Source organism: Amphiura filiformis, chromosome 8, assembly GCF_039555335.1.
Source record: "Amphiura filiformis chromosome 8, Afil_fr2py, whole genome shotgun sequence".
NCBI classification, from domain to species: domain Eukaryota; kingdom Metazoa; phylum Echinodermata; class Ophiuroidea; order Amphilepidida; family Amphiuridae; genus Amphiura; species Amphiura filiformis.
In genome coordinates this window covers 34,100,795-34,120,600 of record NC_092635.1, presented here as the reverse complement: position 1 = coordinate 34,120,600, position 19,806 = coordinate 34,100,795, and the positions used below count along the sequence as shown (strand labels likewise).

Sequence of the window (19,806 nt, the reverse complement as noted above, 5' to 3'; positions counted from 1 at the left end):
GTGAATTTGAGAAGAGAAATATATATAGCATCTCTTTAAAATCTTTCAATTTACTTGGTTATTATTTATTTAATATAAAACTGTTGACATATTGTTTTAATAATGGTTTCATATTTTTCATTTCATGGCTCTCTGGCAGATCTCAAGCATATCATCCTACTACTAGTATAGCTGCTAAGCTGAATCAATGTGCACTTTGTGATAAAAGCATGAGAATGTCCACACATGAAGTATATTGTCTAAAGTTTTTTTAAGATGTGGAGCCATTTCATATTTGACCCCTTGTGACCTCTCGAGGTCACAAAAGGTCACACAGGGGTAAAAATGTGAAAATGTTACAATCTTGTCGACAGATGCACCAAATTATTTGTCTGATCACAAGGATTTAAAAAATGTATAGTTTGTGCAATCTACAACCTATTGTTATAGGGTTATTCTACAAAAACCTCATTTTTGGGTAAAATGACACATTTTGGTTGTACAGGGAAAAAATTTCAACTTGCTCTGATTTTGACAAAAATCTCTGTAACGATAGGCTGTAGATAGCATAAACTATACATTGACTTTGACATGCACCGGTGGAAAGTCACAAAACTGATCACTCTCTTATCCCACCAAATAAACTTGTTGGTTTGGTGCTAGTTCGGCCTGGAAGTGTCAATGGGAAATGATGACAGGAATGGTACAAGGTTGAGGTTTGGGAGTTAGCCATACAGTTTGTCTGAGTTGGGGAATTAAAAAGTATGCCTAGCTTGTCTTTATTGACAATGTAACATTTTCTTACCTGTTTTCTTTGGTTTCATAATCTCTTCTAGACATCAAATTTGCCAAAGTTTTATAGCACCTTTCTAGCATCATCCTGCTGACTTGACTGATGTTGACAGTAAAAAGATAAAATGTTCTTGATGGTGCATGATCCGGAGTGCGAGGTATCTCCTGGACAGTGACAATGTGTTCAGCAAACAGTTTATACAGGAGCTCCTTGGCTTCTTTGGCAGGTATCAAGGCAAATTCTTCAACCTAAATTTTGTTGAGTGACAAAAGTACAAAATGGTTTATCAGCAAAAATATGAAAATATATATATGTGAACATCCACCACAAATCCAGTGTAAAGTCAATAGAAATCAATAGAAAACAAAAGCATTTTTAAAAGGGTGAACTTGATTTTTGAGCACCTATTTCCCAAGCAGCTATGACAAGTGATAAATTACCATTTGTAAGTTTCTTTTCAGTAGATTTCAACTGTTTAATAATCTAGGATACTCAAAACCACAACATTACACTGGGTTAGTCGTGGATGGTCACATAGATGTCTGTATGTGGGCTAAAATGCTTGAACAGCATGCCAAAAATTGCTTGCCCCCTCTTTGCATACTAGCAAGGCATTTCTCATTTAGCACAAGGCAAAATTTTTAAACCTAATTTGCAAACCGTAATGGTCTAGATATATGAATCGAGCATAGTGAGCAGGAAATTTGTGGCATACCGTAAAACCCTGTCTACAAGCATATAGTGTGGTTCTGATGAAAGCTACATTAATCCAGTCGCCATTATGGAGTTTGAGCAAATAAATTACGGATCCAAGCATATACAAACAAGTATTAATTTAAGACCAATCTATTGTATTGGTATATTAACGCTTGCTTCGAATTAATTAAGCTTTTATAAAAAACACTATATATGCTTGTAGACGGGGTTTTACGGTATTTGAATGTTTCTGTATTGGTTATCTATACCTTTTTATTGTGCATTAATTGAAAAGGTGCCCCATAAATGTGTGCCAAAATATTGCTACCCCCACACCATTTGACCACAGACTACTTGCCTTGTTTGTAACATTATTTTACCTAGGCCTCCTCTTGAGAGACCAGTATGTATGTATTGAAAAAGTCACTCAGAATAAAGAAAGATTAAATCAACAAATTTCCCCTTTCCCCATCATAATTATTGCATAGCACTTTACACAAACCTGTTTTTGTTCCAGATGCTTTTTAATCAGCAGTGTCTTGAAGATGCGAAAACTCTTGGAGCCAAACCTTTCCTGGACTATTGACTCTACAGTGGCTGTACATATTGCTTGGGATGCTTTCTGTAAATCTAGTACACTTCAAGTTAAGGAATACCACATTTTTGAAATTGCAATGTGCACTCACAGCACTTAATGCTCTGCATGCTAGCCATGCGCTTCAACGGAAAAAGTTGAAGTCCTGAGATATTTTCTCAAAATATCAAGAGCTATCTTAAGATCTACGGTACCAATACTAGGCTTGTTTGTACTCATTTTAATGCATTTATCATGCTGATTCTAAATATGGTCATGAAAAGTTACATTTCTGAAATTTTTGAATTTTGATATTTTTTTTAAACATGTCGTCTGCAGTTGACACCCGCGTGAAGAGAGTTAACCATCACACTAATCACACTGTTCCATTGCATTGATTGTGATGTAAACCTAGAACACTGAAAATCAATGGGGGCAACCAAACATGGAAATGCACTACTATCAATCTATGTAAGCAATACTATTGGGTCACTTAGATGGGACAAGCACATCCAATCACAGGCATCCAATATTTCACTTAATACAAGAAAAGATGTTCAGTGGCCGCACCAGAAATTTATTTCTGGTGAGGGCATTACAGGAAAAAGTGAATTTCAGGGGTGAAAAAATTAACACATTTTTTTGCGCAAAAAGTGTCACCATTGAGCGTAGGCGTAGATCCCGGGGATGGGGGATTTATAATATTTTGCCAGGAGGGGATGGTCCATACAATCATCCCCCAATGTTGACACCGAATATGGGTTTCTGACCAAATTAACCTCATATTTGCCCATTTCAGCCCCAAAAGTGCAAATTTTCGCGCGCTTCACGCGCATTTATTCCACTTTTGCACCATATTTCATCAGTTTAGCTTCAAAATAGCAAAAAAAATTTTGTGCGCTTTGCGCGCATTTGTACCAAAAACTTATTTTGTTGCCAAAAGGTGCTGGATTCACTATGCTTTAAAGGGACCATTGAAAGAAAAACATATTTGGTATCAAAATAAAGCTAATAACATATAGAATCCATTTCTAAAATGATAAACGCATAATTTTCCTTTATTTTACCCCCAAATCAGCAAATAAAGACAAAGCGCCCAATGTCGCGTCGTTCCGCCCAATTCATATGTGCAGAGATACGTGGCAACCCCTGTGACGTCAAAGTGGTTATCCTTTCCGCTGCATGGCAACACTGCATAGTCCAGACTTGGTCCTAAACCAACGCATAACGTGTTTACAGCAATGAATTTTTATGTGCCTTTTAGGCCTAACAAGTATATTAAAAAGGATATTATAATATAAATTACAAAGCTACAATGACTTCTATGATAGGCCTATATATAAATTCTAGCTAGGCCTACAAAATTGGCCAACAACGGGGAAACATAAGTAAGTTAGGCCTAGGCCTTCATATTGACAAAGCCGGCCGGTGACAAAGTCAAAGCTGTCAGTGCTAGCTGATTGGCGTTTGCAAGAGAGTATACGTTTTGACTGAGACATTCTGATATAGCAACTCTTTACTAATATTTCCTCTGAAATATCTGGTGAGGATAGGAAAGAGAAGGCAATGATGTTTCGGATTAGTCCATGACATGCGACTTAATTTCTTTATGCCTAATTAGCCTACCTCCCGGGCGATGCGGCCGTATAAAATTAATATTTTGGTTCTCGTCCAGAGGATTTTCATGAAATGATGAGGGAGGGAGGTGTGTTTTTTTTCAGTGTAAAATCAGCATTGTCTGCAGTTTTCGGTCTTTTCCAACTGCTTGAGGAAACGATGACGCACTTTTTTTTTTTTCAAAAGTGAGATTCTGAGGGATAAACCCCCTAGAGTAGGCCCTACCACAAAAAGACTTGGAAGTGGTTCTTGTTCTCTAATAAACTTATTTATAGGCCTATGTATGAAAAATTCATAAATCATTCCAAAGTCTAAAATAATTGAAAAATCTAAAAAATAAAAATCTGACAAATCCCAGAAATTGAGGAGGGAGGGGCGAGAACCAAAACATTAATTTTATACGGCCTTAATTAACTTCAAGCCCTGGCGCCCAAAGACTCATGTGAACTCGATCACGCAGATTTTCTTCGGGATCTCCAGTTTCCTCCTGCTTCTCAAAAATGGGTGATTAGTTGTTTGGTTATCAAAATCTTCCTTCACCCAATGAAATTTGGGGAGCTGAAAAGATAATTGGTGGATGTTACAATCCAAGTGCGGCTAGATTTGCGACAGGTTCGGCAGCATCCAGCCTAGATGATGCGATCTGATTGTGATAAGTACCATGGCAGCGAAATTACAGCGCTTTGAACCTTCCGAGATCTGGGAAAAGGCGTTATTATATAAAAGCCGAAATTGATTTTCTATTTATTTTTAAAAGCATATGAAAAATTAGAAACAAATTTGAAGATAAAGAACCACGAGAGGAAGATATAAAGGGCACTCCAAACAATCAAATGAACAATATTTACTTTCAGCCTTTAGTTTACGTTATGGAAATGCTTATAGGCCTAATCCAATCTCAACTCCCACTGATACTTCGACTATGCCATAGTCTATTTTTGATAAATAAAAATACGTTATTAATCATGATGAACGCATTCAGTTGAACTCGAAATTATACTGATATAATGTTACATCAAAATACTAGTATAAAATGGTTATGAAAAAGTTTATATAATTATATTTGTGACAGTAAAAGTAAAGTATACGTAGGCTTATATTATTGAATTCAACATATAAAAATGGCATAACTATAATAGAACTTCAATACTGAACAATTTATTACCATGATTACGAGTTAAAATCACTTGGGAAGCTAACATACAGAGGGAGTACGGTGACTGAAAAGATGATCAGTTGTGAAAATCTATCAATTGTGCACAAATTAATCAAATCGGAGTTTTAAGCTTAAATGCAATATCCAGAGCATGCACAATCATGACAATGGGCTAGTGGACTACGGAGTAGTCTAACTGATAGGCCTACTTGAAAGTGCAAAGTGTCCGAGCGTTTTATCAAAGGTACCGGTAGGCCTACAGTTACAAAGTTTATGTTGATTGGGTAGGCCTAAATCTTTTAAAATACAGCGCGCCTGGATGGATATTTCGTTTTTAGAAATGACTGACATCAATTTAGCATAGCCTAGGCCTACCCGGTCCTAACCATCCATGGATTAAAATAATTAGTGTAGGCCTATAATATTTCCCATTTGATGTTTGTAGCATAGGCCCTATAGGCTTTTTGAAGGCCTATGTATGTTTATAAGCGCTCCTCGTAATTTATTTCAAGAACAGCTTGCATGTCATGTTCTTCTGAACCAACTTCTTCATCTGCCGTTCAGCTACTGCCCCAGTGCCAACGGCTCAAATAATATTGGCAAGTCTCCCGTATAACACATGGTAGGCCTATAGGGGAATAAATTTGCAAAATAAAAGGGCCTAGGCCTACTTTGCATTGTTTGGGGTATGAAAATAAGCACTTTTGAAAGTTAACTTATGGAAGAAAAAGCTTTTTTATACCAATTGTCAGGGTTTGAAAAAAATAATCATCTCTTGAATATCTTTTAAGGTAGGTCCTACGGAAAAAAACATAGGCCTATAATAATAATGCCCATGGGAGGTGCTCGCGCCGGCACATCATCTGCAATTTATGTGTTGCGACAAATCTTGGCGATATTCCCCTCAACATCGTCACTATATCATAGGCCTATAGGCATACTCATAATTAGTTTTATGGTTTTATATATGCCATAGGGCCTACATAAAGTCATCGGAATCATGGTCATGTTGACCGGGGGTTGAATTTATGAATAAGTAAAATAATAAGCTGCATATGCTTGATGATGATAAAAAAAACAATTGATCGTCCCCGTCCGCTTCCTTTTGCAAGGCATTGCAATTGAGGGAGTCTGTTTAATGCTATTTTCTTTTATTATAAGGGAAAACTTCTTTTTTTAAATGTTTCAAACGTTAATAATAATTTAGATTTGCTTCTGTCCAATAAGCATTTCAATTTAGAGGCTTTGTTTTAATCGTCCTCTCAGAGAACCATCAAATAACAAGAGCCTCGATCCTATCATCCTCCTCTACAAATTACACAACTAGTAATAATGTCCGGGAATAATACATAGGCCTAAATGATCCATTTGCGTTGTAAAAAATAACTAATAAATGATAAATAAAAAGGCCCTCCACTTCCTCTTTTTGATAACATGTGAACAATCAACTGGAATTTTGTTTTTACTTGACCTTTAAATAATTATAAGTGGTTGTATTACCATGATTATTGCATCTGATATTCAGATCACGATCGCTGATGTCAAATTATCCCGGCAAAAATGTCAGCATAACACAAAACGCGTAACCACAATGGCGTCATCAGGGATGTGCCCAGTTTTCTACTTTTGATAAAGGACGTGCGATGTAGCGTCGGAAGGGGGTAAATCGAGTACGTTGTTTTCATTGTATTTTTATTTCTAAAATAGTTAGTTCTTCAATTGTTTTAGATATTGATTCTATATTTTATGGGCTTTATTTTGATACCAAATCATATTTTCTTTCAATGGTCCCTTTAAGATTTTTTCAAACCCCATCCCCCCAATGTCAAAAAGAAATCTACGCCACAGCCATTGAAAATATTGGACCTGTCTTTAGAAATTAATTTGTCCTCTATGACAATGGTGGACATGTGGACGGTGTAGTCAAACATTTCTTCTCTTTTACCCTTCTTTTTCTCATCCCTTTTATAATAATTATTTTAGTTACAAAGATTAACTGACCAATATGAAAATTCTTTTCTCCTGTTTTGAAAAAAGAAAAAACATTTAGTAAATGCTAGGCAAAGTCATAACAGTTAGAACTGGCTTGTTGTAACTTCCAATGCATGGCACCAGCCGCTGCAGGCACAAATTACTGCACTATTGGGCTCCCTCAGAGAGTATCCAATAGTAAATGCAAGCATAAATCTCTCTACAGAGAAATCTCTCTACTGTCTATGATGCAAGTTGGGCTTGCTCCTTCAAGATGAAAAGATGCTAGGCAAAGTATGAACAGTTATATATCAGTTAGAAGTCTAATATTGGAAAGGTGTGAAGCAATGAATACCTTTATAACTCCAAACAAATCAATTGTACAATTTTGCTCTTAGCCTTTGGGTTGAGAAATATAAGTGGAAATTCATGTTATGTGCCCAATACAAAGGCTACCGGGACTGATACTCCTTTAGGATCAATGAGGTGATATTTTTGCTATGTGCATGCTTTCTATAATTCCAATATCTGTGATGTAAGTGAACTATATATTGACATAAAATCACTGCTTTTCCTCAAATAAAATTTTATATAGTATGTATTTAGTTTGAAGACAATCCATATCCTAAACCAATAGGGTTATCCCCCCTTTAAAGCTTTTCATGTCATTTAGCTAATACTGCTAATCATGCTAATCTCTACTGTGAATATATAATAAACACACACATTGAAATTGGAAGCACGATTCTTTTTACAAACTTTAACTATAAAGCGCCCAGTGCATATAATAATGATGCAGTGTCACTGATCAGTGTCTCACATGATTTGCCCATAGTCGGCAACAACAGGATATTATTACGCCCACCCAAGTTTGCAAATGCTAACAATAAGCATAATATGCTTAAAAGGAACTCTGCTGCTTAAAGGCCATGTAAAGTACAACTAGAAATAAAGGTTTGAAAATTCAAAAAAGTTTTGGAAAAAATGAGTCCTGCATAATGGTTCATTTAAATATAGCCGGAACTTGGATTAGCTGGACTCACTTGTTTTCCATAATTTTACAGATATTGAAAATACCAGTAAATATGAAAAATACTATAAGTAATTAAGTATATCTACACTTGGTTTCAAAGAAGAACAGCAATCCCTTGCTCAGATTCATGCGAGCGCCCTGTTAATAAGCCACATACGCAGAGCTTTGTGTCCCCTTCAAGAGCGCCAATCTGCGCCGTCCAATGTTTTGACTCGTAATTAGCCAATCAAATTATCAGTCTGTTGTAATGATTGTCAAACAATTAAATCAGCCAATCAGAAACCCACTTCTGGATTTATGCTGTGCCCGCTGTCAAAATGTAATCAACTGCCATTCTTCTCTGCCATAAACTGAAGAAAAACCATTGACATGATTGCTGAAAGTTAAGATGGCAGTTACTGTGAAAAATTGGAAAATTACAGCAATAAACAAAATACAAATATAAAGCAAAATACTACCAAATTATGACCCCCTAAATGCAAATAACAAGAAAATATAATTAGGTAAAAGATACCTGTATTCCTACTGAATTTTGCTGAAAGAACTTTTAAATGGGCTAATGGCCAATATTTTCCATGAAAATGAGCTTGATTTTTCACAGTCGATCACCATTAGGATTTTCTGTGTATCTTACAGGGTGATGGGTGTTGGTTCAGGATAAAAAGTGTTGTCTGGTCCAATTTATTAGTCACTCATGAGTGACATTTTATCCTTTGCATTTAGATTTTAAAGCCTCATGGTTAATCATTCACTAGCATGATGCTAGGCTACATTTCAAAATATAAAAAAAATTGTACAGAATAGAATTGGCCTTCTTGAATATTTCATTGAATGCCCTAATCAGTAAGAATCTTTATCTAAACATGCTCATTGTTCATCTACCATGCCAAGACAATCAATTTAAATTATCGCTTATAAAAATATCAATCAATCAAATTTAATGAATATGTTGGGTACAAAAATACATGCTGACCAATTTAAAGGGAGTATTTCGTGATCCTAGCATCCTCTTTTACTGACATTTTTCAGTAGATGTCCAAGAAAAAAACCTTATACCCAAAATTTCAGTTGCGTTAGAATGCGAGTTATGCATGATTTTGTGTATTACACTGCACTATAGATAATGTGTTGTAATTTTGTTTTGGTATACCAGAACGAAATTCAAATTTCATGATATCTTTGCTAAACGAATTAATCTGCAAGAAATTTTTTGTACATAAAAATTATGAGAAATTTTACACAAGCTATGGCAATTTTCAACATGAAAATACCAGATTGATCTTTAGTTCTGTCTGACATCAAAGTATAGGCCCCCTATTTGATGCAACTCTAACTGTAAAAAACAACTCTAACTTCAACTTGTAACTCTAACTCTAAATCGAACTCGAAAATGTAACTCTAACTGTAGTGCAGTGTTGAGCAGTGCATCGCCGAAATAAAGGAATGGATGAATCAAAACAAACTCAAATTGAACAATGATAAAACTGAATTTTTTATAGCCGGGACATACCAAAGCCTTCAAAAGCTCCCCAAAGTACAGTTAAAGGTCGCCGACATCCATATTGAACCATCATGTAATATCCGAAACCTTGGAATAATTTTTGACTCGAACATAACAATGTGTAAACAAGTAAACAGTCTGGTTTCATCTGGAAACTATCAATTACGCAATATCCGCCGCATATGCCGTTATCTTGACCAGGACACACGTCACCTTGTCGTCCGAGCATTGTTCCTCTCTCGTCTTGATTACGGCAATGCCCTCTTGTATGGCGCAAACTCACAAGACCTAGTTCGCCTCCAGTCCATTCAAAACCGGCGGCAAAACTGATCTTCTATGCATCCAGACTTGATAGTCCATCACCCCTTCTGAAAAAACTGCACTGGTTACCGGTCACAAAACGTATTCAATTTAAGATATGTCTTCATGTTTACAAATGTCTCAATGACTGTGGTCCTGAATATCTTGCCAATTTACTTGCTCACATAAATCGTCCTTCAACGGCTCCGGTTACGGTCTGCAACAGACAAGACTCTTCTTGCAATACCATTTAGTAAGAAATGTATAGGTGAACAAGCCTTCTCTGTTGCAGGCCCATCACTTTGGAACTCACTTCCGCAGCATGTAAGAAGTGCGGCTCAATTGCAGTTTTCAAAAACTCTTGAAAACTCATTTGTTTTAATCTGAATTTGTATTTTTGCTTTGTATTATATTTCATGTGGTATTATTTGTTGTATTTTGTATGGCGCCTTGATCATACTGGATATTGCGCCTTATAAGAATTTAATGTATGTATGTATGTATAACTGTAAATCGAACTCTAAAATGTAACTCTAACTCCAACTCTAACTCTAACTCTAACTCCAACTCATAAAATGCATTTACTCAAAAATTATGTAGCCAGAGGTTTCCAGTGATATTAAAATCTCAACTTTTTTTTGAGAAAAGTGGGTATGATGCTGTGGATCACAAAATGCCCTTTTAAAGTCAAATTTCTGAGATATAATTGGTGGTTTATGAACTGAGCCACAGGAAAAGAGACTATTGGCATTTTGGCTCCTTAGTGAACACGAGGTAAGATTCCTGCACCACATTTACTTCATCACATTCACATAAAATCTTTTACTTACTACATCACTTTAATAGCCAAATAAAAAAAAGCTTCCCCACACAGCTGTATTATTAATAACATTGACAAAACATAATATAATGAAAGCTGACAAATGCTGTTCATTAAATGTCCCGAATCATTAGTTGTTATATTTACTAATGCAATATTTGGTTTTCTCATTAATCATGTCATAATATTATTATTACAATACTGCAGTTGGGTGATTGATTGATAAGTTTGCGGCCTAAGGTTGAAGGAGTCAGTTTTAGATAATTGCATTACTGAAAATCAATGTAATTGGTCCAACAATCACTGCAAATGAATCTCTTCTATGTGTAAGGCAGGATCTTGGATCACCAGGAAGTGATCCACATCACAAATGGTATACAGTCCAACCTCTTTTATCCGGCCATGGTGGGACTAAGCATTGTCCGTATAAATGAAAAATCCGGATAAGTGAATTACATGTAATTCTGCATTGACTGACCAAGTACTGAAATTGGGACAACAAAAGATAATTTCAACATGGAGTAATAGCACTAATAGATGGCATTTGAGTGCTTTATGTCATTCTAGACATTCAGAGCATGGAATTAAGGTGTCAAATTATCAAAAACATATTCTCCAATGAAGATTTCAAAGCCGCATAACAGAGAGATCTGGATAAAAGAGGTCCAGATAACAGAGAGGTTGGACTGTAGTATAGTAGCTGGAACTGGCCCCCTGCTTTGACTGATCTTCAGTTACTTGGAAGTGACGGACCCAGGTCTCATCCATGGTCACAAATTCTTGGAGAAAATTCTCGGGATCCATCTGAAAAATGGCAAGATTGTCATGTCCCTTGACATGTTGTGCTGAGTCTGTTTCTAATAAAGACTAAGCTAAGAAGCTTTGGGACACAATAAGCTGAGTGAGCTGATAACTTTGACAATAGGAGATCATTATGCATCGTTCCTGGATGGACCCACCTCTGCTGTGGCAATGTAATGCTCTGTTACTCATCAATCTGCCATAATGATGTCAAGAATAGTGTCCTGTGTAGGAAGGGCATCCTCCCAAAATGTGGCCTAATGTCCTCAAGAGACCATGCTAGCAAATGAATGTACAATGGCTGATTTTGTCCATTTTCTCCCATATTTAAGGCTATTTCACAGAAACTGCTCACTCACTGACTATGATTGATAACCTGTAACAGAAAAACAAGAAAATATTTTAACTTCAAACTTTCTGTGTAATACAGTTTCTTCGCGTATATCGTGGTGAAACTCAATTTATCACCTGCAGAGAGAAAGTTTCAGGCCGGATCAAAAGTCAAGTTTTCCCGGGTAACTAGCTTTGGCCAATGGCATGATTTGTTGGTGCGCTGTGGGGTCCAGTCACGTCTGACGGTATCGCTTGCTCGGTACAATGCTTGTGAACGAGAGCATCATTCCCTGTCGTTGAAGTATTGGAGGAAGATTGGTGAAAACATTTTCCACCACACCCATTAATGGTGAAGGCAGGGAACATATTGATTTTGAGATATTAACAAAATCAGAAATACTTTCCAGAATTATATACAATATTAGTGATTGATGGAAATGCTTCTCGATACTTTATGTGAAGTGCTGCACACCGTCACCATCCCTATATCTTCGTGTTAAAAATTGCCGTGGTAGTACGATAAATCCTCACGTTTTTCAACAACTACGCATGGTGATTTTGAGCTATTTTGTTCGAGATAGGCCGTGCGACTCAGGCTATGCATACAATTTGAGATTTTGAGAGCCGCCACACTGTTTCTATTCTATGTTTTACGATTTTCGCATGATCAGTATATGGCTGGTCGTAACCGCCTGGCGTGGAGCTGCTACGCGTAGCTTACTTTTCGCCGGCGGAGCTAAATTGACCAATCATGTTAGATCTTTTCATTACGCGGAGCCAGTTGATGCATCATCGTTCCAGAGAGAAAACTCTTGCCAAAATTAATGTTTACTATGTGGATTTTAAATGAATCGAATGTAAATAAACCACAAACAGTTGTACAGGATCAATACCATTGTTTGATTAGTGTATAGTCAATGTTACCTTGCATGCATGTGCCATGTGTGTGGCGAGTTTGTTTGTTTGTCTACTGTGTCAGGCCAGGATCACTGACACCCACGGTACTGATACTGTCATACTATCGACGTGATCATATTGTTGAATGTTGTTGACTTTAAAATAATCATGATGCAGTCATGTCTACAGTAGAATTCACCCACGACCTTTGAAGGACTTAAACCCCATTAAAAGCTATTAAACCAAGATAACACTCAATGAAAACAGCTCAACTATGTTACATCAGATCTTCTCTGGTTAAATACACACTGCACTTGTGTCTGTTTTACCTGTGCAATGAACAATGAGCTGGTATTATAGTTTCAGTTGGGTGAATGAGTATAAATAACATAAAGGTAACAATACTGTCTGGGCTTTTGTTTTACTTAAATGAGACAATAGTCTGCTTATTGTTAACCAGCGTTCTTGAAAATGAGAAGCATAATGGTTTGCAGACTTAACACGGTTTAGAAATAATTTGTTCATATTTTTTGGTGTTATCTGTCGTTTACATATCCTTCCTAAAACACAAAAGTACCAATATTTCCAAACACCTAAATTAGCTAAAAATTTAGGAAATGTTACAAAACTATATTTTCTAGAATTTCAGAGAATACTTTAAATATTGACTGGTTATTTTTTACACAGTGACGTCATATAGGCAATGGCATAATACTTCTAACATACACTAGGTCACGCGTCAATGGTGAGCGCACTGAGTATTGTGTATAGGAAAACGGGCAGTACCGTAACTACAGTATGTATGGCCTACTACTAGTATATAAAGTAAATCCGAACTGGTTTGCTGAAGGTCGAATTCGCAGGCCACGCCCGCGCAAGATGTACAAATCAGCTCCGGCGATACACTGCAGATCGCAGAATTGTGTGCATGGTTTACCACCACTCTGCCTAGCTATATAGTTGTGTACAATACTGTATGAGTTTCTTGTGAGTGCATGTCCATCTTAATAATAAGTCGGTTCGTACTTTTCATAAATTACTTTTATTACTATCGTGACCGAGGATCTCTTGCAACTACGTAAAGCTCGTCTGGCAAATTCTTAATGACTAAATTCGCTTCACGTAATGAGTAAGTCGTACTTGATTGGTCAGTTTTACCTCCGAGTAATGAAAAACTCTAACATGATTGGTCAATTTGGCTCCACGGAACAAAAAGTCAGCTACGCGTAGCAGCTCCACGTTGTGGCGGTTGCGGCCTACCATATCAGTATCCCATATGATATTTCTATTGTAAGAAAATTTTATTTGTTGTCACGTAAATCACAGGTTTCGTTTAAATGTACTAACTGGAAATTAAATGTACTAATTAGTGAGGGCGGTATTTTGCTGTGGATATGTTTAACTGCAATTTCAGCGGTAAAAATTTGAAATCCTGGGTAAAAATTTTGATAATATTCAACTCTTTGAGAAAATTATTTTATAAAGGAATGCTGGTAAAACCAGGTGCAATACAATGTACATTATTGACACACTATCACGCTCTTTATCTTCGTCAATAATAGAATAATCGATTTCAATCGAATTGAATGCATGAGTCTGTAGTTGACTACTGAGCGACCTAAGCGATCGATTGCTAGCCAATCAGATAGAACTCCTTTTCTTGCGTTCAGTGAAATACCACTCGCCTGTCGCTCACTACCACTCGCCCGTCGCTCACCAACGGAGTATTAAATTTATATTTATCGTATAGGACGTCGACGGTGTGTGCTGTGAGAGAGAGTTTATCTGTCCGATTTTTCAATATTTAATGTAGTATAGTTCTTAGTTTAAGTTAACCAGGTTATTTAAAAAAGCATCCTGAAGATCAATTACGGCTTCAGTAGTCGCTTTGAGCACGCTGTGTATTTATATTGAAAAACAAAGGTTTCAGCCATTCAATGTTTGCTTTTTCATTGAGATCATGCTTTGATCAATTATCTTTATATTTTAAAGGCCTCAGCTTTTCCAAGACCGTGGCATTTTAGTGAGCAAGCGGCTCTATAGATAATCACAAATGGAGCTCACCAAGTAGGTATTTTCATACCGGGTTAAGTTGTCTCCATAATATTTATCTTTGCTTTGCTTTTTATGAGTCAACTTACTCCAGGTTTTCACCGCTGGAGTTCGTCATGAGGTATATTCACATAAACAAAGTTGCTTTGCTTGCTTTGCCCCTTTTTGCTACTTTTAGGTAACCACCAGAAAAGTAAAGTACCAGCAATCACTTGTTCAAATTTGGGCTGCTTTTCTTTTTCAACAAACAATTTGGCAAATAAATTCACTGATCTTTTCTAATATCAACATGAGTCGCAAAAAGTTGTCAACGTGTTGTTTATTTCTGTCTGGGGATAATTATTCAAGGCAAATCAAAATTAATCAGAAATAAATGAGCTAATTTGCATAAATATGCAAATTAGGGGGCGGCTTCAATAGAACATATTAGAAACACTTTGACCAAGTTTCAAGGCAAAAGTATGCAAAATAAAAGTACCCTGAACATTTATTTATGCATGGATTTTTAGCAATATATTGGCAAAAATTATATGTTAATGAACTTCTCCAGTCATTTTGGCTCATTCACTTTATTGATTAATGACAAAAACAATAAGATACAAAATAAATATAAATTGATATATTTTGAAAACCGTATATCCGATTTGCTTCAAACAAAAGGCATATTGATAAGTGTGCTTTGCTCTACCATTTAAAACATGCTTAGAGCACTTCCATAATGCATCCAATACCCGGGCCAATACCACCTTAAATGTCAATTTTTAATGATTTGCTATAACAAAAAAAATTAAAATTATTTTATTATTAGAAGGACATTCCTCATACTATTCAAAATGCATGATGACCCTCTTGAATGTTGAAATGTTGCCATCATATATATTGTTGATTTTTGTGCTTTCTGTTTGGTAACTTTTCTGTTTAAGGGGATGGCTACCTCTGGCCGTACTGGCCTTTTGACCATCTCCTCCACGATTCTGTGATGGTATTTTGATGTAATGGAACCCTAGAACGCTCTTGTGGAAAAGTTAGATTGAAATTCCCCTGGACAAGGAACTTACTGCTAATTGTCTCGTTGTAACCCGTACGAAACTCTGGGAGCTGATCCTGGTTGCGAAGGTTATTTGTGGAATGTCTAGGGTGTGCACTCTTGTAGCAGCAACGTCCCTGATTTGTTGTTCAATGGTTTATGGAAAGTCTATGGAATGATGTGGGGCTGTAGTGGTCAGCGACAAACCTGTAAGTGTGCTGAGGCTTGTGGATCAACGTCTAGGTGTTGTGCCTGTGCGTAGCGCACTATAAATAAGTATTTTGTTATTTTTTGTGAAATGTGGGAATAAATAAATGATAGAATCAATAAGTCAAAGCGAGGCGAATCACATAGCAGGACAGATAGACACACACACAGCACTCATTATTTATTGGGAAGATGATGTATGATGAACACTTACAATTTATGATGTGCAAATGTTGGAATCACTTGTCCCATTACTCATGGTATGTTGTTAAGACTACAACTGTTGTTATTCTCATTATTCATGTTATGTTACATTAATGCAGCTGTGATACACATTATTTCAGACATACCTTTCACAGTAACTTGTCATTTTATCTTCTACCTTGAACATTCTGCCATCTGTCAAAATTCTTCTGTGAGTTACATCTAGTGAGTTCACATATCGCATGTTTGAAATCTTACAACCATGTTTGAGATCTTGCAAAATCACTGTGCACAGTGATTTTCATCACTTGTTCTGGTGTATATTGTATTCCCATCGATCCATGTTGTTTTTGTAGGTAAAGCACTTCTGTGAGCCTTGGAACTGGTAATTTTTGGTTATCTAACTTAAGCTACTTCTAATGCCTACATTTGCTGTTTTTGGCCCCCGCCCCCTTGTGTACTGTCTAGTCTGTATTTTACTTGTTTCCCCACATCATGTTGGTGTACCTTGCTCTTTTTTTCCCAATTTTTCTACCCTTTTTTCTTTCGTAATTCTTTTTGCCGCCCTCTTTTGCCCCCCCCCCCCCCACTCCTATTTGCCACCACCTCCTTTTACCCCAGGTGGCACATGCCCCCAAAGCCTCCCTCAATATACACGCATGACAGGTAAATATTATTCATTTTCCAAACTATTACTGACCATCCTGAGGTAATAAATCTCTTTCTAAAAAAATGACAGTTATGCCCTTTTGCCATGGTGGGACAGTATAGTTGAGGGACCATTTTTGCGTCACCTTTTAAAAGCAAAAATAAAGTAACCACCCAGGTGTAAGAGAGTCAAGAATCCCACTTATATTTATTTTAGCTCTTACTAAAAATGATAGTGAGTTTAAACTTTATGTAAATTTTTTGCCAACATCCATTTTGGCCTAAATAGGCCTATATAGCTCAAATTTCAAGATTTTGCAATTGAAATGACATCATAGAGACAATACGAGCTAATAAGTGGGAAATGTTGGCACTATTTTGATATCTCTTGGTTACTGGTGTCCCCGTGTTGAGTGTGTTTCTTCATTTACAGGTCTTTACAAATGCCACCAGACACACACCCACCCCAACACCCCACCCACCGCTACACACACACCCCAACGCAAAGGGATATAGCATTGGGCACATGTAATCTGGCAGAAGAAACAATTTATTAAACAATTTATGTGGCCAACTCACCACACACAAACTCACTTATTTTTGATAGCTAAAATGTAGAATGATTGAGGTAAATTACAGTTTATGCCCTAAATACCTTTCATTAAAATAATTTGATCTGTTGGAAGAGTTTGATCCCAACAAAAAAGCAAAATAGGATCCGGTTTCAAATCCTGGTAGTTATTAGATGGTTGTTCAACTTGTTTTTACGTAGATGAATTCATCACTTGATGCACATCAATAAGTAATCAAAATAAAAAATAAATAAAAAAGCGCCATTGATTTATAGTGCGCTACGCACAGGCACAATGCCTAGACGTTGATCCACAAGCCTCAGCACACTTTACAGGTTGTCGCTGACCACTACAGTCCACATCATTCCACAACCCATTAAACAACAATTCAGGGACATTGTTGCTTCAAAAGCGCACACCCTAGACATTCCACAAATAACTTTCGCAACCAGAATCAGCTCCCTGAGTTTCGTATGGATTACAACAAGACAAATTAGCAGTAAGTTCCTTGTCCAGGGGAATTTCAAGCTACCTCAATTTTTCCATGAGAGAGTACTAAGCACCGCCAGGGTTCGAACCCGCAACCTCTCGCACCATAGTTGCACCATAGTCACCTTATCGAGTGAGCTAACTTGATTGCTTAATAAATAATAATGAATGAAAGAACAAACAAATAAATAAACAAACAAATGAACAAACAAGACAAATAAATGAATCACAGATATGAAAGATAATGTGGCATATTATAGTGAGTGTTCATAAAATATTTGTGCAAGGGGTGGGGCTGGTCTATGTTTTATCATAGATTTTATGGTTTTATTCAATTGCTCTATCCTTTACAAACAAATTGCAGCTGAACAACTGCATTTTTTGCTCTTTACTGCGTATGAGAATCACTTTGAAACAAATTGCATTGCTTTAATAATTGGAATTGCACACAGAGGTGTTTTGGACAAAAACACTGTACAGCTGCATCTATTAGAAGAACTATGAGAGGGGATATCTCGCCCCCAAAAAAGTGCTGATGAAATACCTAAACTGCTGCTTTATTTGCAGCAGGATACTAGATGATATTGAATCACATAATTATACAATTTTTGGCTATTTGCGCAATATTTGAACATTTTTGGGAAAATGCTATAAAACTTTGACCCACTCAACAGTTCAGTAGTTTATTGAATGCCTAGAAATGGTCAAGATAAGGTTGTCAGCCTCCAGCCTGCTTCACTGACCAATCACAGATGCTGTTATAAAAGCCTTTGCAAGTCCATACTTTGACCCAGTTCTCTTGTAAACACATGAAGCAACTGCATGGCCTTATTATTATACTCTAATCACACATGGCTTACCTTATTGCTTCCATTTTGATATACATTGAAAATGTCCTACTCAAGAAACTAATGCAATAATAAATCAACAAGCTGAATCTCTCTTTCTCTTTCTCCCCTGGCTCTCTCTGCATTAGTGCTAAAAACCCAAATTAGAAATTAATCATAATTTAATTTTATATACCAAAATAACATCCCAACATAAGATCACCATAAAGAGCAATCATCATTCATTCATTCATACACTCAAGAAACTAATGCAACACTAAATCAACAAGCTGAGTATGAAATAAGCTTAAATAAGCAAAGAGAAGAAATACTGTTCAAGGAACTATTCTCAAGCCACCATTTCAAGAGTAATCTACAATGGAGTGCTCATCCTAAAAAGGGTGAAATATGGCTCCAAAGGTGATAGCGCTGGTGTTATACCGATGAATAACTTCTCTTCAATGCAGCACTAATATTTTGGTATTTAAAAATATTATCCTGTTTTACCAAGTGTAACATAGCCCAATCAGAATCCTTTAGTTAGTTCTACCTGGTCATAACAGTCCCAATTTTAATATTTGGCAAAATTTTGGAAATAAGGGCTAAAAAATATGCATTTTTGGGTATTTTTCATTTGCTATGGCAATCAAGCTCAAAGACTTGTACAACTCAGACCAAATTCAAGTTACGCATTCTAAATTTTGGAAAACACATTTGTGACCCGCTGTGACCCGCTTTGGCCCCCATGGACCAGATAATGTCACATATTAGAATTTATTTCAACACCGAAAGCTCATTTGAACAAAAGTTGTTCTTCCTTGGGCCGTGCATAAACATACATAGGCCTACAGGTACAAAATAACAAACAATTGCAAAAGCTTATTATCTAGGCTTAAACATTACAAATACAAGACTATTTTAATTACAAATACAAGACAATTAAAATTGTCTAAACCCAAAAAGATACTTTTATGGTTACATACAGGCATTTATGTCTTTTCAGATTATTTTTGAAAGTATATAATGTTGGAGAATTTGGATATCATTTTCTAGTTCATTCCAGTTTACAGCACCTCTACTGTGCTTTTTGTACTCTGTTCTTGGCAGCAGAATAGTAACATTACTTTGGCTTTGATGGAAATTATAGCTCTTGTTTACATGACTGAAAATATGACTCAAAATGATTAAAAATTTTGTAGGTTAAAATTAAACAATGAGTTTTGTCTGTCACTTCACAATTCTAAGCTTCTATACATTGACCTATACACAAAAGGAGTATATTCGCGCATTGTTATTTTTGTGGTAGCTA

The 19,806-nt window shown here is 36.4% G+C and overlaps 1 protein-coding gene across 1 annotated transcript in view; it reads right to left on the bottom strand.

Annotated features, from left to right (window-relative positions):
• The window catches only part of LOC140158976 (DNA-directed RNA polymerase III subunit RPC3-like), a 153,103-nt gene that overhangs the window by 23,177 nt on the left and 110,120 nt on the right, over window positions 1–19,806 (bottom strand). Inside the window, exons 10-11 of the mRNA XM_072182278.1 lie at window positions 1,971–2,098; window positions 785–1,020 (exon numbers count right to left, since the gene is read on the bottom strand). Coding sequence (XP_072038379.1) covers window positions 785–1,020; window positions 1,971–2,098 — 364 coding nt within the window. The remainder of the gene's footprint in view (window positions 1–784; window positions 1,021–1,970; window positions 2,099–19,806) is intronic.